Source organism: Hippocampus guttulatus, chromosome 6, assembly GCF_054856545.1.
Source record: "Hippocampus guttulatus isolate MCC_2025c chromosome 6, RoL_Hgut_1.0, whole genome shotgun sequence".
Classification (NCBI taxonomy): Eukaryota; Metazoa; Chordata; class Actinopteri; order Syngnathiformes; family Syngnathidae; genus Hippocampus; species Hippocampus guttulatus.
The window spans coordinates 5,650,471-5,673,735 of record NC_141266.1 but is presented as its reverse complement, the minus strand read 5'-3'; the positions used below and the strand labels follow the sequence as shown (position 1 = coordinate 5,673,735).

The window sequence follows — 23,265 nt, the reverse complement described above, 5'->3', positions numbered from 1 at the left end:
AGGCGGGGTACACCCTGAACTAGTTGCCAGCCAATCACAGGGCGCACAGAGACGAATGACCCTTCACACTCACAATCACACCTAGGGACAATTTGGAGTGTTCAATCATCCTGCCATGCATGTTTTTTTGGGAATGTGGGAGGAAACCAGAGGACCTGGAGATAACTCATGCAGGCACGGGGAGCACATGCAAACTCCACACACAAAGGCCGGAATCGAACCCTGCATCTGCGGTGTGATGCCAACGCGCTAACCAGTCGCCCACCGGGCCGCCCTCAAGTCCAGACTTGAACTAGGTGACTTCAAATCTGTTTTTTTAAACAGCATTTCAGAAGGTGACTTGCTCATGCGTTTTGGATCATTGTCCTGCGGCAGAATAGAGATACGGTTCAGTTTGAGGTCACAAGCTGATGTCAGAGGATTTTCTTGCAAAGAGCAAAATTCCTGGTACCATCAATGACAGCAAGTCGTTCAGGTCCTAAAAGAGCAATTCAGCTCCAAAGTGTCACGCTACCGTCATCATGTTCGACTGTTGGCATGATGTCCTATTTCAGAAATGCTCAATTTACATGACGAGTAAATGGGAAATTCCAAAAAGGTCAACTTTTCTTTTGCAGTCCATAGAATAGTCTCCCAAAATTATTGTGAATGATTCATGTTTTCGTTGCAAAAGTAAGATGAGCCTTGGTGTTCTTCAACTCTGTCATGGATGTGCAGTCTCTTCGTTCTTGTTGACTCATGAACACTGATAGGCAAGGGACGCAAGAAGTTCATTCGACGTGGTCCTGGGTTTCTTTGTGACTTCCTGGATGAGTCGTCTTCGTGTTCTTGGGGTCACTTCTGTAGACTAGCCACTCCTGGGAAGGTTCACCGCCATCCCATCTTTGGATAATGGCGCTCACCGAGGTTCGCTGGAGTCTTGAAGCTTTAGGAATGGCTTTGTAGTCATTTCCACTCGGATAGGTGTCCATTACTTTATTTGTCATCTGTTCTTGAATTTGTTTGGATCGCGGCATTTCGTCGTAGCTTTTTGGGATCTTTTGGCTGATTTCACTTTGTCAGACAGGTTCAGTGATTTCTTGATTGAATGGCTGGAGAAGTAATCGGGCTTGGCCGTGGTGAGTGATAATTTTCCAATAAAAATGTGATTAGCCAAGGGTAATTCATGATTTGACAAGACGGGCAAGTACTTTACACAGGGCCAAGTAATCGTTTTTTCCCCCCATTGAATAAAATCACTATTTAAAAACATCATTTTATGTCTACTTGGGTTATCTGTGTCTGACATTTGCAATGATTTCATGATCTGGAAAAACTAGGCAGATCAGTCAAAGTTCATTCTGGTTCAAATGCCGATGTTTTTGGACCTCTTAACCCAGCGGCAGGAAGGGCGCAGTGTGGTCAAAAGAGCCCATTGTGTTCGTGCAGCGTGCTGCGTGCCATGCAGGCCCGAGCCCATGAGTGACCCCTGTTGTTCCTTTGCAGGAACGAGTGAGAGAGATGCAAACAAGAACAATGGCTGCATCTCGGAGAAGCCGGCGGTGACTGACTCCACAGGCGCTGAGGGCCCCCGCTCGGCCTGGACCTCCGCCAGCACAGCTGACATTGATGCTGCCATACCGCGCCCCCACCTGGCCCGCCTCTTCTCCCGAGATGCCCCGGGCCGAGAGGACAACACCTTCAAAGACCGACCCTCTGAATCGGACGAGCTGCAGACTATCCAGGAGCACAGCGGAGCGGCTTCAGAGTGCGGGTCGGAGAGCCCCGAACAGGACCTAGACTAGGCTAGCCTTTCTTCCCTCCCGCTTCCATCTCATCCTCTGCCGTAAGAGAGACGTATCCCTCACTTTTGACAACTCCACCACTAATTACGACTCTCACAAGCATGGCATCGGCGAGCAGCTCCGCACAGGCCGCCTTCGGGTTGGGCCGCAGGAAGAAGAACCCCGGCGTTCTGGATCAGATTGGAAAATTCTTTGGAGTGGACAAAAAGAAGAAGAGCAAGGTGAGGGGCCAGAGATAGTTTAAGTGAAAAATTCTCCGCTAACTCAGTTCAATCAGACGGTTCTCTTCCAGAGACACTTTTTACTTCTGGCTCTTGAACGCAACTCAAAATCTTTTGGTTCAAAGAAAATTATCCGCATAGGCTTTGGTGTTTTCGTTTAGTTTTGCGGTCAGTCGTCTTTGGGCTGTGAGTTTTCATAAAGCTAATTTGGGCTGGGGTTGTCATGCTTTTACTGTTTTACGGTCACAAAGGGTGTGATTGACACAGCATGTTTTGATGTTCTTGTGCTTTTGTTTGAATGGTACTAAAAAAGCCGTGGTATTATTGTTTGGCTGCATTTTAGTTCATGTTGTACAGGTGATATCATTGCGATGCCTCTGTTCATTTCATGATCTGGATTTTAGAGCCAACGTATTACAGGTCTGGGATGTCCCGAAAGGATTGTGAAAGACTAAAATTATTGCTATTATTATTATAAATCTACAATATTGGGTATTTTATCCTTGATCCTTGGTGACTGTTGAAGCCCAAGTGAAAAAATAAAAGTAATATCTTTGATATAACCGAGGAGCACAGTTGTTGCAGTCCAATAAAAGCAAATCAGCAAATGTCGTGGGCTGATCATACTCTTCGTTGATGTCAGGATGTCACGACAAACGCCCAATTTGGTGCAGCGTGGCTTTTTATTAGACCGCAACGATGTGCTACCATGCTTCAATACACAGTTACATTCAAAAATATTTGGCCAGTGAGAGCCTTTGAATAACTTTGCCTTTGTGTACCGCCACAATGGAAATTTCGGATTCGAGAGGTTTCGCAACAATGCCGCTTTATGCAGTTGTTCCTCCAATTCTGGATGTATGGGATTCATGGGCAGAATCTGGAAAGGTGATTCAGGTCACAGCAGCGCGCCGGACAAGGGGTTAGCACTTTTGCCTCACAGTTCTGACGTTCGGGGTTCGAATCTCAGCTCAGATTTTGTTAGTATGTTCTCCCCTTGCCTGTGTGGGTTTTCTGGAGGTACTTCGCCCTTCTTCCACATTCAAAAAAATTATTTCATTGAAGACTGTGAATTGTCCTCAGGTGTGAAAATGATATGATCGGTTATGCAGTTACATAAATATAAAATCCGCTTCTGTTCCTTTTGGCCTTATCTGAAGGTGAAGGTTTGCGTTTGTTTGTGCATGGCCTGAATGTTCTCCTTTCACCGGGTGCGTTCAAAGGTTGCAAAAACGTTTGACAGATGTTCACAGTTTTAACGTTTGCAGACAGTGGTTCTCGCGCAGACGTTTTAACATGTTCAAAATTTGATGGCGACAAAAAAAACTGTGACAATTAAAACTGTTTGCCGTCTTTGCAACCTTTTGCAACTTTTAACGAACCCTGACCCAAAAAAATATATATATACATCCATCCATTTTCCGAACCGCTTAATCCTCACTAGGGTCAGTATATATATATAAATTCCTCGTCTCACCCCTCCTCGGGTGGTGTCCGTCCCTCATTCAGCTCGGGTCCTCTACCAGAGGCCAGGAAGCTTGAGGGTTCTGCGCAGTATCCTTGCTGTTCCCAACACTGCACATTTCTGGACTGAGATGTCCGATGTTGTTCCCGGGATCTGTTGCAACCACTCATCTAGTTTTGGGGTTACTGCCCCGAGTGCTCCGACCACCACAGGCACGACTGTCACCTTTACCTTCCAGGCTCTCTCCAGCTCCTCTCTGAGCCCTTGGTATTTCTCGAGTTTCTCGTGTTCCTTCTCTCTGATGTTTCCATCACTTGGGACCGCTACATCCACTACACCGGCTTTCCTCTGCCCTTTATCTATGATCACGATATCTGGTTGGTTCGCCATTACCATCTTGTCAGTCTGGATCTGGAAGTCCCACAGGATCTTCGCTCTGTCATTCTCCACCACCTTCGGAGGTGTTTCCCATTTTGGCCTTGGGGTTTCCAGTCCATACTCCGCACAGATGTTTTGGTAGACTATGCCAGCCACCTGGTTATGGCGTTCCATGTAAGCTTTCCCTGCCAGCATCTTACACCCTGCAGTTATGTGTTGGATCGTCTCAGGTGCCTCTTTGCACAACCTACACCTTGGGTCTTGTCTGGTGTGGTATATCTGGGCCTGCTCCTGAGCAGCCAGGATGAGTGCCTCTGTGCTGTCCTTCAGGCCAGCCCTCTCTAGCCACTGATAGGACTTCTTGAGATCGGCCACTTCAGTTATGGTCCGGTGGTACATCCCGTGTAGGGACTTGTCCTCCCATGATGGTCCCTCTTCCAGCGCCTCATCTTCTGTTCCCCATTGTCTGAGACATTCTCTGGGTACGTCATCCGTTGGAGCCTTCTCCTTGATGTACTCATGGAGCTTGGATGTTTCATCCTGGACAGTGGCTCTCACACTCACTAGTCCACGGCCTCCTTCCTTTCGGCTTGCGTACAGTCTCAGGGTGCTGGATTTGGGATGGAACCCTCCGTGCATGGTTAGGAGCTTTCGGGTCTTAACGTCCGTGGTCTGAATCTCTTTCTTTGGCCACCTTATTATTCCTGCAGGGTATCTTATCACTGGCAGGGCATAGCTGTTTATTGCCCGGGTCTTATTCTTGCCATTGAGCTGGCTTCTTAGGACTTGCCTCACTCGCTGGAGGTATTTGGCCATAGCCGCTTTCCTTGTTGCCATATATATATATATATATATATATATATATACATACAATATTTGCCACATTCGCTCTGAGAGATGCCACCTTTAGTGGTCACCTTTGAAATATATATAAAATAATCAAACGCACACTCAGTTCATTGCGCGCTGATCGTAACCATGAAATGCCGTTGGTCCAGACCATGCCAAACAGAGGAGCGACCCCCTATCAAACATCTTTTTCCAAATACTTTTGTACCGAACTGTATTGCTCTACAACTTTTGACTCAGGTTTTTGCTCTCAGTTGCATTATTATGATGAGCGTCATTGAGTAAAAAGCAAAAAGGGGTCAGTTTCATGGCCATCTGTGTTGCTACGTTAGTTAACGGCATCAACTAGTGTCCAGTTCCAAACTTGACTGACAAATGTCTCCTCAGCTATGACACACTAAAGCTGAATCTAAAGCAAGCCACTTGTAGTTTTGTCGGAAAGAGGACGCAGATTTTGGCCTCATATGAGTTAGCATTGTTTGCATATTCGTTTTAATCCAACCCGATGACTTTACCTTGGCGAAACCATGCCACAAACTGTTCCCCATTGTTGAATTATTTTCCTCCGCTAGTCCCCGCAGAGCACATAACAGTATGCTTTGGTGAGGTAATTGCAAGATCTCAAAGGAGTGTGAAAATGCATCTTCCCTCCCACATACTGTGATGTCATTCTGGCATATCGTCAGGACAACAATTATTTGACATTTGCCACAAATATTTTTGTTCATTCCCGTTCATCACACTTGTTTGTTTGTTTGTTTTATTTGCTTTGGTAAGCCTATCAGGGAACATGTTAATGAAACAAATTGTGCAATGTCATGATAGGCAACATACTGTGTGTGTGTTTTTATCAAGATCTATGTAGTCACCAAGGGTTTGCCTTCATATAATTAGTGTTCACATCTCAAGAAATTAAGATGCAGTTGGCCCACCTCTATTGCTTCAAGCCAATTGGAACCGGCATTTTATGTCGTTTTTCGTTCACATTTAGAATTCAGCATGAAGAAAGCTTGTTTTTAATGTTATTTATACAGGTATAATTACTGCACAAAGACATTAAATCAGATTTGGAGCCTGTGTCTTGGATGGAGGAGGGAGCAGGGGCACACTCTCCCTACCTCTCATCAGTCGCTTCCCTCAGGTTGACGTCTTTGACCTTCAAGTGTCATCTTTACAATGGATACTTGTACTGTATTTGATTACGTTGAACTCTTTACTGGGACCAGTGAACTGTTCCCTGCCTCAACCTGTTGTCAGCTGTTGGATTATTGCTTGATTAAAAATCTTTAACAACATGAAGCACTTCTTTTTTGGTTTTGCTTTGCTGCCCACTTGTCCTCAGTGTTGTGCTTATTCTGTTTAATTGAGACCATCCTAACTTCTTTTTAGCTTAGCGCTATTACATTCATCTTGTCTTCTTATTAGTTGAATTAGGTTGAAGGTTTCTTTTTTTTTTTCCAGAGAATTGTCTTCTTTTTTTTTTGAGGGGGGTTGAAGACAAAAACTGACAGTTTCGGCTGTCACTTCAGCCTTTGAGCTATTTTATTATTTTTTTTTTTTTAAAGGCAATTGTCTGAAAAAGAAAAGAAACCTTAAACCTAATTTTTTTACCTTGTCCTAACAACTGACAAGATAAAATGTGTTGCTCTATTTTTAAGTGACTTTACAATTTGCAATCACTGTACTGTATCATTTTTCCGTGTCAGAGCAAGTAATGTGCTGCTTTTCTGTGTTGTGACCCAAGGTGACGGTAACTCTGCTTTAAATTAGTTCAGTAACTGCAGGGATGTCAAAATACCTAGAACATGCAATTGATTTGAGTTTCACTTTTGAAAACGTATTCCAACTCTATTTATACATTCTGCTTGTGCATACATTGTGATCTTGTTGTTGTCTTTGAAGGTTCACTCAATCAAGTCACTGTAACAAAAGAAAGCTATGTTTTTCATTACCCGATAATGAAAAACACACCTGCTTCATCTCATTTGGAAGCTAATGGGGAAAATTTTCTAAAAGCAGACTTTGGTTCATCATTTTTCTCATTTTAGCTCTCTACCATACATTTGAAAGCTGGAGTGTCAGTCAGAATTCCGAACATAACAGTTTGAGAAACGAGCAGACCTTCATTTATCACCCCACTGTATTTAGAGAAAGACACAAATCCCATTGCTTATTGCTTATGATAATAATGTTGCACCCAAAAAGCAACCAAATCTAACCGCATTTCATAGTTGGCACGACATTTTATTCATACATTCATGATGCTGGAAACGGGGGTTCCTGTTCACATGTGGTGCCTAACTTTTCATGTCACCTTCCAAGAACACGCTGTTTTCTATGTGGGTTGTTGTCTTTATTCATATCGTGCACCCTCAACCTAATGACAAATTGCTTTTGTCAAGGAAATGGTGGCTGGAACAGATAGGATTATTATCAGGCACAGACACCACCAATGCAGAATTTGAAGGTTCACATCATACGCAGCCTGCATGGACTTGTACACAAACACAGCTGTTATAAAGTATATTCTATGAGTGACAGAATGCCAGGATACAGAACCGAGAAGCAGTACACACGAACGGTAGGCGTGGTATGCTGCGTTCACGAATAGAGAGACCTACGTCCCCACAACTGAGTACTACATACAGGGTAATTGTCATCCCTTCACTGAAAACGATCACGATAGAATCAGCGTTTGCAAATTGCGTGTGTTTGCAAAATTGTTACGTTTGCCCCTTTTGGATGTTGCCCACATTTTAATCAATGGAGGGTATGTAATGCTCAGTCTTTGTATAATTTGTTCTCTTCTGTCTTCTCACTGCCCGGTGTTGACGCGTGTGGAGGTGTTAGTAGCAATTTGGTTGAGTTGTTTCATGTATTCTGTTAATATATCCAAAGCCACATCTCATACGTGTTACTTTTAATGTACAGTCCATCCATCCATCCATTTTCTGATCCGCTTAGCCTAACAAGGGTCACAGGGGGTGCTGGAGCCTATCCCAGCTGTTTTCGAGCAGTAGGCGGGGGACACCCTGAACCGGTAGCCAGCCGATCGCAGGGCACACAGAGAAGAACTACCATCCGCGCTCACATTCACACCTAGGGACAATTTTGAGTGTTCGATCAGCCTGCCATGCATGTTTTTGGAATGTGGGAGGAAACTGGAGTACCCGGAGAAACCCCACGCAGGCCCGGGGAAAACATGCAAACTCCACACAGGGAGGCCGTAGCTGGAATTGAACCATGCTGTACAGGGCAACCCGGTATCTCTACACTGTGAAGGTCCGGGGTCGCCCTGTACAGTCCATGTAATTAGTTTTTTAAAAAACATTGAGGCATTCAATCAGAACTGAGCCAAGCGGAAGAACGATTGCCAGTCTCTCTCAAATGTGTCATCGTTCAAATGGTGCGCCTAAAGTGCAAGAATGGAATAGAGCGGAAGCCGCCAAATTGTTATTCATGGCCTCTCGGTGTTGAATTCAGTATCATGTTTTATGAAGAGATCGATGTGACCTCATAGTGGCCTCCAACCTCAGGGGGAGCCACTTGTGATCATTACCTTGCCCTTTCCTCAACGCTACAAAACACAATTTGACCTTTAACCTGAATGCTAAATAGATGACGGAATTTCCTCACATAATGCATTGTGTGATGCCACTCTCTCAAAAAGAACGACTTTGTTATTTTTACTTTGTGTCAAAAGATACAATGTAGATCATAAACAGAATAATTTTGCCAACATTCTGACGTGGCTGTCACAGCTATGAATCAGATGACCGCTTGGGGTGTTCAATTCACATTCGAACATCATCAACTGCAATTCTGTTCACCTGTAAAATAATGAAGGGTTACAATTACAAACATTCCTCCGAGGCTTTGTCATTAATTTCATTTTAATTGAATAATGAATATTTGATGCCACATGGTAGTTAAGGTTTCCCTCAGAGTGCCTTTATGACTGAAAGTTTTAGCCTCTACAGTGGATAAAAAGTCTTTACACCCGTTTATTTTTATATACCAGTATATATATATACATATATATACACACACACACACACACACCGTATTTTCCGCACTATAGGGCGCACCAAAAAGTCTTCCATTTTCTTAAAAGCTCATCGAGCGCCTCAAAATCCAGTGCGTCTTGTGTATGGTCATTACGGTAATACGTCGGCTCCAAGATGGCTCCTTCCTGGAAACATGCTTCCAATGTTATAACTTGCTGTTGCTTCAGTGAACTCTGTCGCTGCTTTATTAAAGAATTCATTTTGTGATTTCCTCACTTGATTTTGTTTTGATGCATTATTTTCAATTTTTGTAGTTTCATTTAAGTACGGTATAGTTAATTTACGTTTTTCAGGTCATGAACGGACGCCTCTCGAGTTGAATGGAAGGAGAATAGCACCATCTAGTGGAGGCATTGTAGATTGCGCCTTATAATGCGAAACGTCCAATGTATGAAAAAACTTTACAAAATAGCCATTCCTTGAAGGTGCGCCTCATAATCCAGTGCATCTTTTAGTGCGGAAAATACGGTATGTGTGTGTATGTATATATATATATATATATATATATATATACATATACTGTATATATATGTATATGTGAGACCAACCTATATGTGTATAGGTTTATATGTGTATATGTGAGACTCACCTATAACCTGTGCAACTAAATTAACCCATCCATTTCCGATCCGCTTATCCTCACAAGAGTTGGGGGGGGGGGGCTGGAGCCTATCCCAGCTGTCTTTGGACAGTAAGCAGGGGACACCCTGAACCGGTTGCCAGCCAATAGCAGGGCACACAGAGACGAACAACCATCCGCGCTCACACTCACACCAAGGGACAATTTAGAGTGTTCAATCAGCCTGCCATGCATGTTTTTGGAATGTGGGAGGAAACTGGAATACCCGGAGAAAACCCACGCAGGCCAGGGGAGAACATGCAAACTCTACACAGCTATATAGGCTGTAAAGGATTTGCAAATCATTGTGTTCTGTTTGTTATTCACATTTCACACAACATCCCAATTTAATTGGAATTGTGGTTTGTATTAATCTGGAGTAAAGTTATGACAATTCGATGGTTCATGGAACACCCAGCAAGATTCCATCCACCCGCTGCGATGATACTGTACCTCTACCGGTACTTCTGCAATGTGAGGTCAACACGCTAACCATTGGACCACCGGGCCGCCCCTGCAACTAAATTTGAAAATGTTTGAGATGGGAGGCTGAGATCAGGTGGCTGCAAAAGTGTGTGCACCCTCTTATAAATGGGAAAGTGGTTGTGTTCACAATTAACCAATGTCATTTCAACTCATGTTAAATGGGAGTTGGAACAAAACGGCCACCTCTGATTAATTTCAAATCGAGTTCAGATGTTCTGGTAGCTTTTCCTGATATATTTTTGCTTTCCCACAGAAGTTCAAAGAGTTAGTGCTAAAACTGATTTGTATCTAGAACTGTTTTTAATTCTGTTCACCTTGAGTACTGTCAGGCCCGAGTTCCAGCTGAAGGAAAACAGCCCTAAAGTGTGATGCTGCCAGCACCTGGCTTCACTGTACTTCAGTTCACTTTTGGTGATGGAAATTGTTGCGTTTGCACCAAATCTACCTTTTGGAATTGTGGCCAACAGGTTCAACCTTGGTTTAAGCCTTTCAGGGACAGTGCTGAGGAATTGTTGGGAGAAAATGTTTGTAATATCAGAAAGAAGTGAAGGAGCCTGCAAATTTGATACTGACGTACTGCGAAAATGAAGAGCATAACTCTGGCAAAATGAAAAACACAAATCCACCTTGCATGGAATATGTTGACATATTTGATTGCGTTTATTGGGCCACAAAAAAACAATGTGGTTGGCCAGACTGGCTATTTTTTTTTTTAAATAACAATGCATCTTGCGCATCAGTGTTACTGGTGGCCTGGGAATTAAGGCACTGACAAAAGTGTGACTTGTGGGGCAGAAATAGAAAAGTGTAAAGTAAAAAAAAAAATCTAACATTGCGGGGTTATTTTTTTTTCAAGAATGAATCAAAATTAAAACATTAAAAAGCTATAAAGACAAAAGGCAACCATTGGCACATCTCTTTCTTTCACCCCTGCAGCAGTTTGAGCTCCAGATCGATTCTTTATTGGCTATTGTTCCGTTGCACCACACATTCAGGGGTTGGTGTGGGACACACGTGTCAAACTTTGCAATCGTAAATACTCAACGTGTATTTACAGTTGAGCAGATGGTGGAGGATCGATCACTCTTAACACTAAGACGTGTAATTATTGGGCCTTCACTTGCTTTTCTCCGGAGGAAACATTGGCAGGTGTACCTGTCTTTCGTGCTTCTGTACTTACTATCATTTAGCACTTTAGAACCTATTGAGTGAGGTATGAGAGAAATTCACATTATTGGGGAAACAAAAACTAAAAATGTTAGCATGCTAGCTGTTGGCAACTCTTGAGCATTCACATGTATTTTGTTCAGAAGCTTCTGAACAGTCTTCTCTCGTCTCCTCTTAACATCTGAATACTGCACATCTTCAGAATTTTTTCAGCTACATGAGCACTCCGACATGCCTTGGAGAGAATCACACATCAACACCTAAGATGCCACATTTTCTTTATGCTTAGCGCACGGCAACATGTGCAGAGGTTCTTTTATATCCCTCTTTTGATCTCTTCAAGTTCCCATCATACACAACGCCCAGACAGCTACATTTGAGGGAAAAAAATTAGGTTTAAGTAAGAATAAAGAGGTCACTGGCAGCACTTCAACAAGAAGGTGGATGCACCATTCAAACAAATACATGATGAGAACGCACATCAAAAGCCCTTTACAAAGCATTATAATCTCCAAATGTGTGGTCTGATCACCCTTCTCTTTGTTCCACACGCCACATCTAATCACAAGCATTAGTGTTCCATTAATGAGGTCAGAGAAAAGTATAGCTCATAAACATACTGCCTGGGTGGAAAAGGATTTCTTTTTCTCTCTCGTGGCCTGCAACAGTAATAATGGTATGCCAACTGATCGTTTCTATCTTTTATTCCTTTATGAGGCTCATTTATTATGTTGCCGTAATTAACCAACTTGCTGAGACCAAATGTTGTTTGAGGTAATAACAGTCATAATCATAATGATTTAGATGTTTTCTTAGCTCACACACAAATGGAAAGGCTCAGTCTCTTGATGCAAGGCATGGACGATAGTAATGTCAAAGCATCTAAATGAGCATCTGACGGTAATTATATTGCTAATGCTTCATTGAGTGCCCACACTTTTTAAGCATGGCAGCTACTTATAAAATGACCATGCCCAAATGTTTTACCCACTTTATTCATTTATTTACTCAAAAATATATTTTGAACTCTATATGTACAATATATACTGATGTACCTTGCTTAACTGCGTGAACTCACGTGTGTGTGTGTGTGTGTGTGTGTGTGTGTGTGTGTATTTGTGTATGGCCAATCGAACCAGCAAAATCATTCATCCGTCAAATTATTTTCCCATCGTGAACACACAGGCGTACAGTCCATTAAACGGCAGATGGATATTGAGAGCAACAGGCAAAATTTTCCATCACCAGACATCTTTCTCTCTCACACTGTGTGTGTGTGTGTGTGTGTGTGTGTGTGTGTGTGTGTGTGTGTGTGTGGTTGTGGTTGTTGTTCTAGGTGGCTACACCTTAAATTTTTGCGATGAAGGACCACATTTACAAAGAAACCTACAGTATGTTTCTATGGCAACCCAGGAAGTGAAAGTCTACTTCAGGGATTTCGATGATGTTGCAGGTTCATTTAGGATTGACGAGATCAGTGAAATGTGACAGCAACGCATTTCGCTACATAACTCCAGTCCTTTGTGGGTTAATTGTTCTATTTTTTGGTTCAATCAGATTTCAGCTTCGATGTGTTGCCATGCACATATTTTGTCCAATGCTTCCTGGACCCCAAGGGTGTGCGCACGCACGCACACATATACACATATACAATACACACATTTCTTTTAGCCAATCAGATTGTAGATTCCCGTCTGGAAAGCCATTCCACAGGCTCTGTGACGAGTGAATTTATCCATCCTCTCATTGGGTCAGCTTGGTTTATGATGGAGCATGACATGGGACCGTGATTGAAAATTCACTTTCCACTACTTTTCAAGGAAAAATGGACTTTATGAGGCTATTTCAACCAACACTGCTTTGCAGGGTGGCTTGTTTGGACTTCAGATTGTTTTTGAGGGGGAAGCAATTTCAGAGAAGTGATATTTGAGTGAACAATTTAGCCTACACAGACAGGTAGGATAACAACAACAAAAAATATCTACATTATCTGAACCGCTTTTTCCTCACGAAGGGTTGCCAGCGTGCCGGAGCCTATCCCAGCTGTCTTCGGGCAGTAGGCGGGGGACACCCTGAACTGGTTGACAGCCAATCGTAGGGCACACAGAGACGAACGACCATTCACGCTCACAATCACACCTAGGGACAATTTAGAGTGTTCAATCAGCCGGCCACACATGTTTTTGGAATGTTAGAGGAAACCGGAGTACCCGGAGAAAACCCACACAGGCACAGGGAGAACAGGAAGGCCAGAGCCAGAATCGAACCCTGCACCCCTGCACTGTGAGACCAGCGTGCGAACCAGCCGGCCGCGCCCCCACTCCCCTTCTGTGTGGGTGTGGGTGTGTGTACTGTGTGTGTATATATATATATATATATATATATATATATAAAAAATAAAAATAATCCTCGTCTCATCCCTTGGGTGGTGTCCGTCCCTCACTCAGCTCGGGTCCTCTACCAGAGGCCAGGAAGCTTGAGGGTTCTGCGCAGTATCCTTGCTGTTCCCAGCACTGCACATTTCTGGACTGAGATGTCCGATGTTGTTCCCGGGATCTGTTGCAACCACTCATCTAATTTGGGGGACACTGCCTTGAGTGCTCCGACCACCACAGGCACGACTGTCACCTTTACCTTCCAGGCTCTCTCCAGCTCCTCTCTGAGCCCTTGGTATTTCTCGAGTTTCTCGTGTTCCTTCTTTCTGATTTTTCCATCACTTGGGACTGCTACATCCACTACAATGGCTTTCCTCTGCCCTTTATCTATGAATATATATATATATATATATATATATATATATATATATATATATATATATGTATAGGATAAGAATGTGTACATATATATACACATCCTTATCCTTAAGGCTTGACACTTGCTCCCAATAAAATCTAGAAGAAATTCTAACATTCTGCTGTCAGTCTATAAATCACTGAATGGGTGCTGAATATATTAAAGAAAGGCGGATTGAATATAAACCCAGGTGGGCTCTGAGATCTGTCGACTTGCATCAATTGGTGGAGCCCAAAGTTCAAAGTAAAACACTGAAGTGACATTTAGCTGTGATGCTGCAGGCAAGTAGTATAAGCTGCCAACAGAAGTGAAGTCAACCCTGATGGTATATGCTTCTAAAGCGATGTTAAAAACGTTGCTCCCCCCCCCCCCCCCTACGTTTGATTGCTTTTATGAATACAGTTCAACTCAATACAACTTTCTTTACGTTGCGTTTTTACAACAGCTACAGCTGTAACAAAGCTCTTTACTTGACTTTTAATTGTTTTTATAGTCCTTTGTTAATGTGTTTAAATGTTGTCGGTGTAAATTCTTTTTGTTTTCTCGGCTTTGCTCCTGAAAATTGTCAAATGAATGTATGAAATGTATGATATCAATAAAGTTGCTGTGCCTTGCCTACGTTGCAAGTTATTTCTAAGTCTTTTGTGACGACGATTAACAGGAAACATTTGAGCACAATGGTTTATCATTGTTTGTCCAATATTTTTGTTTCTTCTCAGGGGTCTTTCCGTGGTGCCCTCTCTCCCACCACCCAGAAAGCCTCTGCTACGTCCCCCCGTAAGCGAGGGCCAGAGAACGCAGTCGTCCACTTCTTCCGCACCATCGTGAGTGAAGTGCAGCTCTGAACAACTTGGAGGAGCCAATAGTCTCTTCACAACTCTGCTACTTTGTATGCGTGCTAGCAAACTCTGTCCAAACTCTTCCTTTCTCCCATTAAATCTCTCTCTCAGGTTTCTCCCGCCCCCCCAAAGTCAAGGGTGAGTCTTCATAACATGACATACGACACACAATGATGAATGCATTGGCACCAAATAGATAATATAGATTGTGGTGTAAAAATGAGCCTTAGCAGGTCGTTTGAATTGCAAATGTGAAAGTTGAACATGTGGACATCAAGTTAAACAAATAGCGCAATGGCAATAATTAAATCTTTAAATATTTTTGATACAGTCAAGCAGATCGCGCCATTGGGGAAAAAGCCCTTTTCTCTGTCACAGTGTGTCCGTTTTAATGTTAGCCTTAGCTTTGCTCTCCTTTTCTTCTACCTCTTCTCACGTTGTACTTTCTCATCCACCCTTGCCATCCCCGCATGATCCTGTGACTTCCCTCCCCTCAGACAGACTGGCAATTCTAACAGTTCCTTCTCCCTTTTACTTCCTTTCCTGTCCCCTGTCTCTTGTTTCTGGATATGTCCAGTGGAGAGGACTAGCAGCCAAGATAGGCCTGGTAGGTGCTTTGACAACGGCAAAAATCAGTGGTATCATGGCTCATTGAAGCAATGGGCCAGGCAAGGTCACTATCAAAACTTTCACACCTGATGTTTTCCTTTAGTCGACATCGACCACTTCAGCCAATCTGCCTCATTGACTCTGTGTCCGTTATTTTTATTTTTTTTAACGATCTTAACCATCTCCACCCACTTAACTCATGCATAAGTGCATGCGAGTTTGTTTGTGTGTGATAAATGTCAATCGTAAATAGCTGGGAAAGAGACTATTTATTACAATGGACGTGGTACTAAATGTTACTTAACCTGCTTGAAACTACAATTGTCTCGCACGTTGGTCACGAGACATTCTTCTTGTGATCTGACATGCCAATCGAATAAAAACGGTCTGCGGGCATAATACTGATGATCCATCAAAGGACATGACAGCAACCCCCCTCCTCCTCCTCCTCCTCAACCCTCGTCGCAGCTATGTGCGGTGTCGAGCTACCATTAGACGTCGGAGTGATTTGACAAGTCACACAAAGGGGATTTTCATATTGCTTTGACTGTATACACGGACAGGACATACGCATGTGGTGTCCCTGTTGGTTGTTTATTTCCTGCCATCTAATGGAAGAGATCATTTAATTGCTCCGCCTTTCACAATACGTCACTGGTATGGACAGACAGACAGACTGTTGAGGTTGCACGTTAATGCTGAGACAAGTTATCACGGAGCTAAGAGTGAAGCGTAATCATTTATTTCATGTTTGAATGACTGTGTAACGCTAATTAACACATCCGTGTCCTTTGGCAGTTGCAAAGTTATGGCATTATAACGCGGCTTGGTTCTCAGCTTTTACATTTGGAGCATTGCTGTGAACCCTGAGAATGTTGACTTTGTGCAAATTCAAATTATGGGTTCAAGACTTTTTTAAAAACATTTTTTGGTGGTGTGTTGATTTGCAAAAAGTTCTGTCTTGAAATATGTTCCAAATGAATTGCGCTTAGCTCAAGATGGTGTCAGGAAATGAACACAAAAAGGCCGTCGAGACAACAGAGAACAGACTCCTTGTGAGCTGATTAGTATCGTTTTTCTTTCTTGATATGTCTTGCTGTCGGTGTCGGCTAGCGGTCAGCGTGTCCATTATCACAAGAAGATATAGTAATTCCACAAAATCTAATCAGAATCCCACGTGTATGGTTTCATGTGTAGGCTGCATGTCCCATTGGCGTGCAGTGCATTTTGGACATAGTCTACCTCAGTTATTGAAAAAAACCAGCATAACATAGATTACAAAGAGGCGGAGATATTTTGCATATCTGGGGAAGAAAACCATTATTCCTAAAACAAGAAACAGTTAGACTATTATATCCCATTACATAAACTCCAAACATCTACAGCAGTGGTTCTTAACCTGGGTTCAATCGAACCCGAGGGGTTCGGTGAATCTGTCTCAGGGGTTCGATGGAGCCTCTGCCATGGAGGTTAAGACCCATCCGACTCAACATATCAATTAGTTATGACACGCCTGCTGCAGATAATCACATTACACTGCTTGTCCAATCAGCATTGCGGGAAATTTTGTTCGCTCGTGTGACTGTCCTGATAGTACGTCATCCAAATTTTAAAAAAAATTATACTTAGGCCATATAATTGTATTTACTTTTTTTGTGTTTTTAATAAATGTGTTTTTTTTTCTTGAATTTGAAAAAAATCTACTTTTCATTTTTCACTGATGAAGGGTTCGGTTAACATGCATATGAATTGGTTGGGTTCGATACCTCTAACAAGGTTAAGAACCACTGATCTCCAGTATAGCAGTTCACAACCAAGATTGATCTAAAAATATGATCAAAATTTGAAATGAATTGAATCATACTCACCACAGATGCTTATTGTTGAGACAAAATCCGTCTAGCGCTAGCTACAGTCATTGCTGCTGCTCTGGGCATGGCAAATAAATTCTTTTGCAATTCGACGTCAGCCAGCATGCTGTCGTGTTGGCTGAGCTATCCTCACAAAGGTTTGCCTTGGAAATGAGAACTTTTAACAAAGCCCCATATTCATCCTCTCCTCTACAGTCACCTATGTAGGATTATGAATCGCATTGTTTTGAGCCGCTTCGATCAATCAATCGGAACAGACAGAAGAATGCTGATGTCACTCTTCGCGTAGACATGAAGATGCTCAGTGTTGAATCTAAAATCTGCTTGGGGGGGATGAACCAGGGAGTCGGAAGGCCTTGGGAAAATTCCATTTAGCATATAGCAACACGTATAAACTGAATTGGACAGAAATGACTGAACGGACAAAGGACTGAAAGCCGTGCAGCCGAGACACACGCTACAAAATGAAGATAATGATAATAATTCATCGAAGTTGTAAATGTACCACAGTGCTTCTGATAAGTGTTTGGGCCAGAATAGAGGTCGCGCAGACCTTGACTGCGCACCACTGATATGTCCTGAGTCCAGGGTGGCACTTGCCTCTCAGCCAACGTCAGCTGAATCCTTCAATAATGGTGTAAATAATGGATGGATGTCCACGAATGTTTCATTGTTTAACACCCCACAATCTCTACCAATGTCATCTGTTAACGTTCTTCATGCCATTCGTGAGTAGCAGTGCGATACCTCATCAATCTTGTTTACTCACCTTCTCAACTGTTCTGAATTCATTTGTATGGAAGCTCACAAAACGTCTTCATCCTGACCTATGCAACTGAATCCTTTTTTCCCCAGGGTGACCAGAAGTCACAGTCTGCTAAAGCCAAGAGGTCCAGTGGAGGAGACGGCAAAGGCACCCTGACTAGGATCTTCAAAATGGTAACAACAAAAAAAAGAATGAAATACATTTTTTAAATGGTTTCTAAATTTCCTCACCGTTTAAAATGGTGAAAATTGTATTTCTATCTTTTTGTTTCTACCTCAGTGATGATAACAACAGAAGCGTGAGTAACTGACTTGCTTGGGTTCGAGGTTGAATAGTTCAGAAAACATCCTCATCCTCATCTCATCAATCAAGCCCACGGCAGCTTTTTAAACCCACAATTGCATCGGCACGCAAAATATATGAGTCGAGCTTTGTGCAAGTGCATCTCTAATGCCGCCGGAGACGCCACTCACTCGCTTCTCATGACAGGGCCAACAACTGTGGGCACTCATTTGACATGATTACGCTTTATCATCAACTTCTTTTCATGTGGCTAACCGTTAGCGGATGACCCCATCGCAACGAACACACAAGTATTAAAACACTGTGTGCACAATGTCATGTTCAGCAAGTTGTTAGTTCATAAAACGACTTTTCACACAACTCTCTTTGTGCATCACGAGTGTGTTAAGTGTTAATTAGTCAGCCATTCTTGCTCTACCTTTAGCACATGCCGAGAGTGGAATGAAATGTCCCTGATGGGTTACATCCTCACCTGCAGATGCTAGATTGTTGCAATTAAGCTTTGCGAGTGCCCACGCCACTGACCAACTTATGTAACGTGTGTAATTAGCACTGACTCGCTCGCGTCACACTATCGATCTCTTTTGCGAAGGTGAGTTGGAGAAATCATAGCAGGGCGAATGTGGAATGCAATTACCTTTTAGCTATGGTTCAATTCATTTCCCCCTTTCTATTTACCGGATATTTTCACTCTTTTCAGGTACTGTATTTTCTGAAGAATAACGAATGAATCGTGAATCACAACAGCCACCTCTAGAGCCTTGTTTTTCTCAGGACTTCCTTGCACTGAGTGGGAAAAGTATAAGAGAGTCTAAAACAACAAAAACAGAGCATCCGAGCTGAAGCATGAACAACAAAATCCAAGTTGAAAAGCTGGAACCTCATTTGCTTTGCATGTTTAAGACGCTATAAATGGTTTTCGGTGGGCCAAGGGGCAAAAAAAATGAACATTGCAAAGTTGCTTTCACACTGACAAGCTTGCTGCCACTGTCAATGCAGAAGGGGGGGGGGGGGCAAGGTTGTTAATTATTATGAGTGGAACATAGACATTCGTGATCAAATCGAGTCATATATTACCAGTGTTAGAAATACTAAATGAACACTTTCCAAAATCCATCCATTTTCCAATCCACTTTATCCTCACAAGGGTCGCATGGGGTGCTGGAGCCTATCCCAGCCGTCTTCGGGCAGTAGGCGGGGGACACCCTGAACCAGTTGCCAGCCAATCGCAGAACACTTTCCAAAATGAGTTCCAAATTCTGAGAGGCCGAAGTCTTAATAACAAGCTTGGGTTCTCAGGTTTCGACTTCTTTCTACAAACTCAATTCCAATCAAGTTGGAACGTTCTGCTAAACATAAATAAAATGAGAAGACAATGATTTTCAAATCATGTTCAACTTATATTTAATTGAATAGATAAAGACAGGATACTTCATGTTCAAACTGATATTTTTTAGCAAATAATCATGAACGTAGAATTTTATGGCATTAACAGGTTCAAAAGCAGTTGGGACAGAGTCATGTTTACCACTGTGTAACATTACATTTTTTTTGAACAATGGTCAATGAACATTTTGGAACTAAGGAAACTAATTGTTGAAGTTTTGTAAGTGGAATTCTTTCCCATTTTTGCTCGATGTAAAGCTTCAGCTGTTCAACAGACCGAGGTCTCCGTTGTCATATTTTAAGCTTCATAGTAGGCCACACGTTTTGATTGGGAGACAGGTCTGGACTGCAGGCAGGCCAGTCTCTTTTCCTAAAAAGCCAAGTTATTGTAACATGTGCAGAATGTGGTTTGGCATTGCCCTGCTGAAATAAGCAGGTGCAGCCGTGAAAATGACTTTGCTTGGATGGCAGCATATGTTTCTCCAAAACCTGTCCGTACCTTTTTCATCATTAATGGTGCCTTCACAGATGTCAAAGTTGCCAATGCCATTAGTCGTAACAGAGCCCCATACCATCACGGATGCTGGCTTTTGAACTGTGCGTCCATACCAGCCCGTATGGTTTGTTTCCTCTCTGGCCCAGAGGAGATGGCGACCACAATTCCCAAAAACAATTTGAAATGTGGACTCGTCAGACCACACAACACGTATCCAATTTGCTTCAGTCCATCTGATATGAGCTCGGGCCCAGAGAAGCCACGGCATTTTTTTTTAATGTTGTTGATAAACGGTTTTTGCTTTGAATAATCAAGTTTTAAGTTGAACTGTGTTGATTGACTTTGGTTTTCTGAAGTGTTGCCTGTGAATGCCTAAGCAATTCAGGGAAGTTCCTTTTATACCAAATCATCGCACCCAACTGCGCCCAGGTTAGCCTGTTCACCTGTGGGATGTTCCAAGCAGATGTTTGATGAGCATTCCTCAACTTTGGCAGTCTTTTTTGCCACCCGTCCCAACTTTTTTGCAACGTGATGCAGCCATAAAATTTGAAGTTAATGCATATTAGCTGATAACAATAAAGCTTATCAGTTTGAACATTAAATATACAGTATTGTCTTTGTAGTGTATTCAATTTAATATAGGTTTGACCATTATTCACAAATCATTGTATTCTCTTTTTATCCCTCATGAAGGATGAATTTATGTTTATCACAAAATGTCAACTTCATTGGAATTGGGTTTGTAGTTCCCCCCCCCCCCTCACTTGGTTTCACTTTCTATTTGAATTTTCCGTGTGATCTCATCAATTTCCATCTTAAAAAAGTCTATCATTCCCTCCATCCGTCTTGCATACCGCCTCTTCACCTCATGCCAAATGTATGTATGTACCCATGTTACGTTTTTTCTCAAATGCTCAAACGCATTTCACAAAAGTTTCCTCTATGTTCCCAAATGTCCAAACACAACACCCTTTTCTAAAGCTACATGAACACAACCACACCTTCTCACTTCAAAACTGAAACTTTCACACCAAGAGAGCAGCTCAAAGCATTCAAAAATGTGAACACTCTGCGCATCGTTACACACTACAGCAAAACAACTGAAAACACAATGCTCAATTTGTGAGAAGGTTCTTTGTTTCATAACCGCCAATGCATATTTTTAGAAACTTTACAGTAACGGATCTTCTTAGATCTTTTTTTCGATTTGTGAGTTGCATATGAAGAGTACAAATCTATAAAAAGTACTGCATGTACACTACTGTAACACAACACAATGCAAAAATATAATGCATTGCACACAACAGTACTCTTGAAAACATATTCAGGGTGTGAAGTCAGGAGGATGTCTCTTAGTTCCTCTTGGAAGGCGAGGAGACGTTGAGTGTTGTAAGACCCAAGGACAGCATGCATGGACAAGCCCCTCCGAATCCATGGCCGCACAGAGTAATATTACCCCCACCCTCCACATCCTGTTGGCCAGGAATGACGTTGCAGCCTCTTTGCCTTTGTTTCTGCAAACTGAAACCAGCCTGATCCAGGAAGAGGTCATTGTGTCCAACTGTAATATCCTCTGTGAAAATGTGAAAGTGCGTACACGGGTGTTCAGAACGAGCCGCCTGACCCCCTTGAGCCTGGGAATCCACGCAGCGACGGCTCAAGCGAGTTGTGCAGTTGCTCAGTCGGGAACTCTCGGATGCTCAGAACATCGCAAACAGTCGCGTCGTCATATTGCGACTGCCACAATTTGTACGGCCACAACTCTCGCCTCTTGTCGCGCACTGAATGAAGCAAAGCGTGCGTGATGTCTTTGTGGACGTGTCGGTTTATTGTTTGGCCAATTTGAAGGGGAAAACTGTTAGGTTTATAGGTTGGGTTTGAAAAGATGTATTTTGTGCCACTAGTCCTGGAATTTTTTGACACAGCCTATTGTACACAAACTCATCACTCATATCTTGTCTGTTGCGCAGGGAAGCCGCAGCTCTTCTCCGGCCAGGCGCTGAAGTTCCAACATCCCCTTAGAAGCAAAGGACAAGATGCGGGCAAGGAGAGAAAGAAAATACAATTTTGTGACCTTGAAAATTTACCTTTGACTCTGATAACACATAATAGTGTCTAAATCCTGGTCGTCTGCCCTGTTGTGCCTTTTCCCTCAATGGCTGGCAGATAGCCACGCAATCTGTTACCTGCCTACGTGGTTTCCTGAAGGTGACCCTGAAGCCGCTCTCGTGCTTCCCTAACAACTGCCATGACTGTAGAAAGTGCTTGAGTTTTGGTCCTGTCTGATTTCACTACAATACACACACAAAAAAAGAAAAAAAAATGCTGAGAAGAGTCAGATCTGGATTGGGAGAGGAAAAATTCTTAACTTGGCTGTTGTTGCTGCTTATTGTGAAACCAGCCCGCTCCTTCTCTTTGTCTTGTCGTCATGTCTGTGTCTATGTCTTTACACTCTTCCTGTGCACATAAAAAGGAAACTGCGTTATAATTTTGTGACACAATTAACTCCACTTAAATTACTGTCCGGTTGTAATGTGAAAACCACCTCCCCGTTTCTGGTAGGTGTGCTGTCTTCAATGTGATCTACATGTTTGTCATTTAACTGATTGTGGTTATAGATTGACATTCTCAACCACTTAAAATATTTTCCGCAACGAGCACTGAAACAACACGTACATTTGTCACTTCTAATAAGTTCCATACATTTTAACGGCACATTGCAATTTTCCCCTCCGTGCACGTCGCTAATCTTTGAACGTGCAGCAGTTCCTGCCTTTCAAGCTTCTTTTTAGTCTCTCTTTTTGTCTTCCGCATCTCTTCTTGCCTGCTCAAACCTACTGCTGTTTTCGGTTTGTGGATTACTGAAACGAACAAACAAAAACACAATTTCAAAAAGGTGCTCCCCGATTACGTGTGAGTGAAAACGTCCGTGGTGCTTCTGTCCTGATGTCAAGAAACCAAATAATGGCTCACCGAAATGCAGACCGCCCTTATTTCGGATGAATTAAAAACTTTGTGTGCGTGCAAGCATCAAATGTGGCATCGATCTACAATGTGTGTCTGTAAATCTGCTTCCCATGCACCCTCTGAATGAATGTAAAGAAAGACGCTCCTTTTTAATCAATTATATAGCCACTTACCTGAAAATAAAAATATAAAAGCCCCA

General features: G+C 42.6%; 2 protein-coding genes across 6 annotated transcripts in view; both read left to right on the top strand.

Annotated features, from left to right (window-relative positions):
• The window catches only part of LOC147203366 (myelin basic protein-like), a 40,589-nt gene extending 38,805 nt beyond the window's left edge, over positions 1-1,784 (top strand). For both annotated transcript variants that reach the window (XM_086112784.1, XM_086112783.1), the window contains one exon: positions 1,486-1,784. In XM_086112784.1, coding sequence (XP_085968910.1) covers positions 1,486-1,784 — 299 coding nt within the window. The remainder of the gene's footprint in view (positions 1-1,485) is intronic.
• On the top strand, positions 1,740-23,265 carry LOC147203365 (myelin basic protein-like). Of its 4 annotated transcripts, XM_086112786.1 has the most exons (7): positions 1,740-2,005; positions 14,549-14,653; positions 14,780-14,806; positions 15,246-15,275; positions 18,004-18,087; positions 18,194-18,212; positions 22,070-23,265. In XM_086112786.1, exons 1-6 carry the CDS (start codon positions 1,886-1,888, stop codon positions 18,194-18,196), a joined length of 369 nt encoding a protein of 122 aa, XP_085968912.1. In that variant the 5' UTR covers positions 1,740-1,885; the 3' UTR covers positions 18,197-18,212; positions 22,070-23,265. The 4 variants fall into 4 exon arrangements, with proteins under 4 accessions (XP_085968912.1, XP_085968914.1, XP_085968911.1 ...); XM_086112788.1 differs by lacking the exon at positions 15,246-15,275; XM_086112785.1 differs by lacking the exon at positions 18,194-18,212.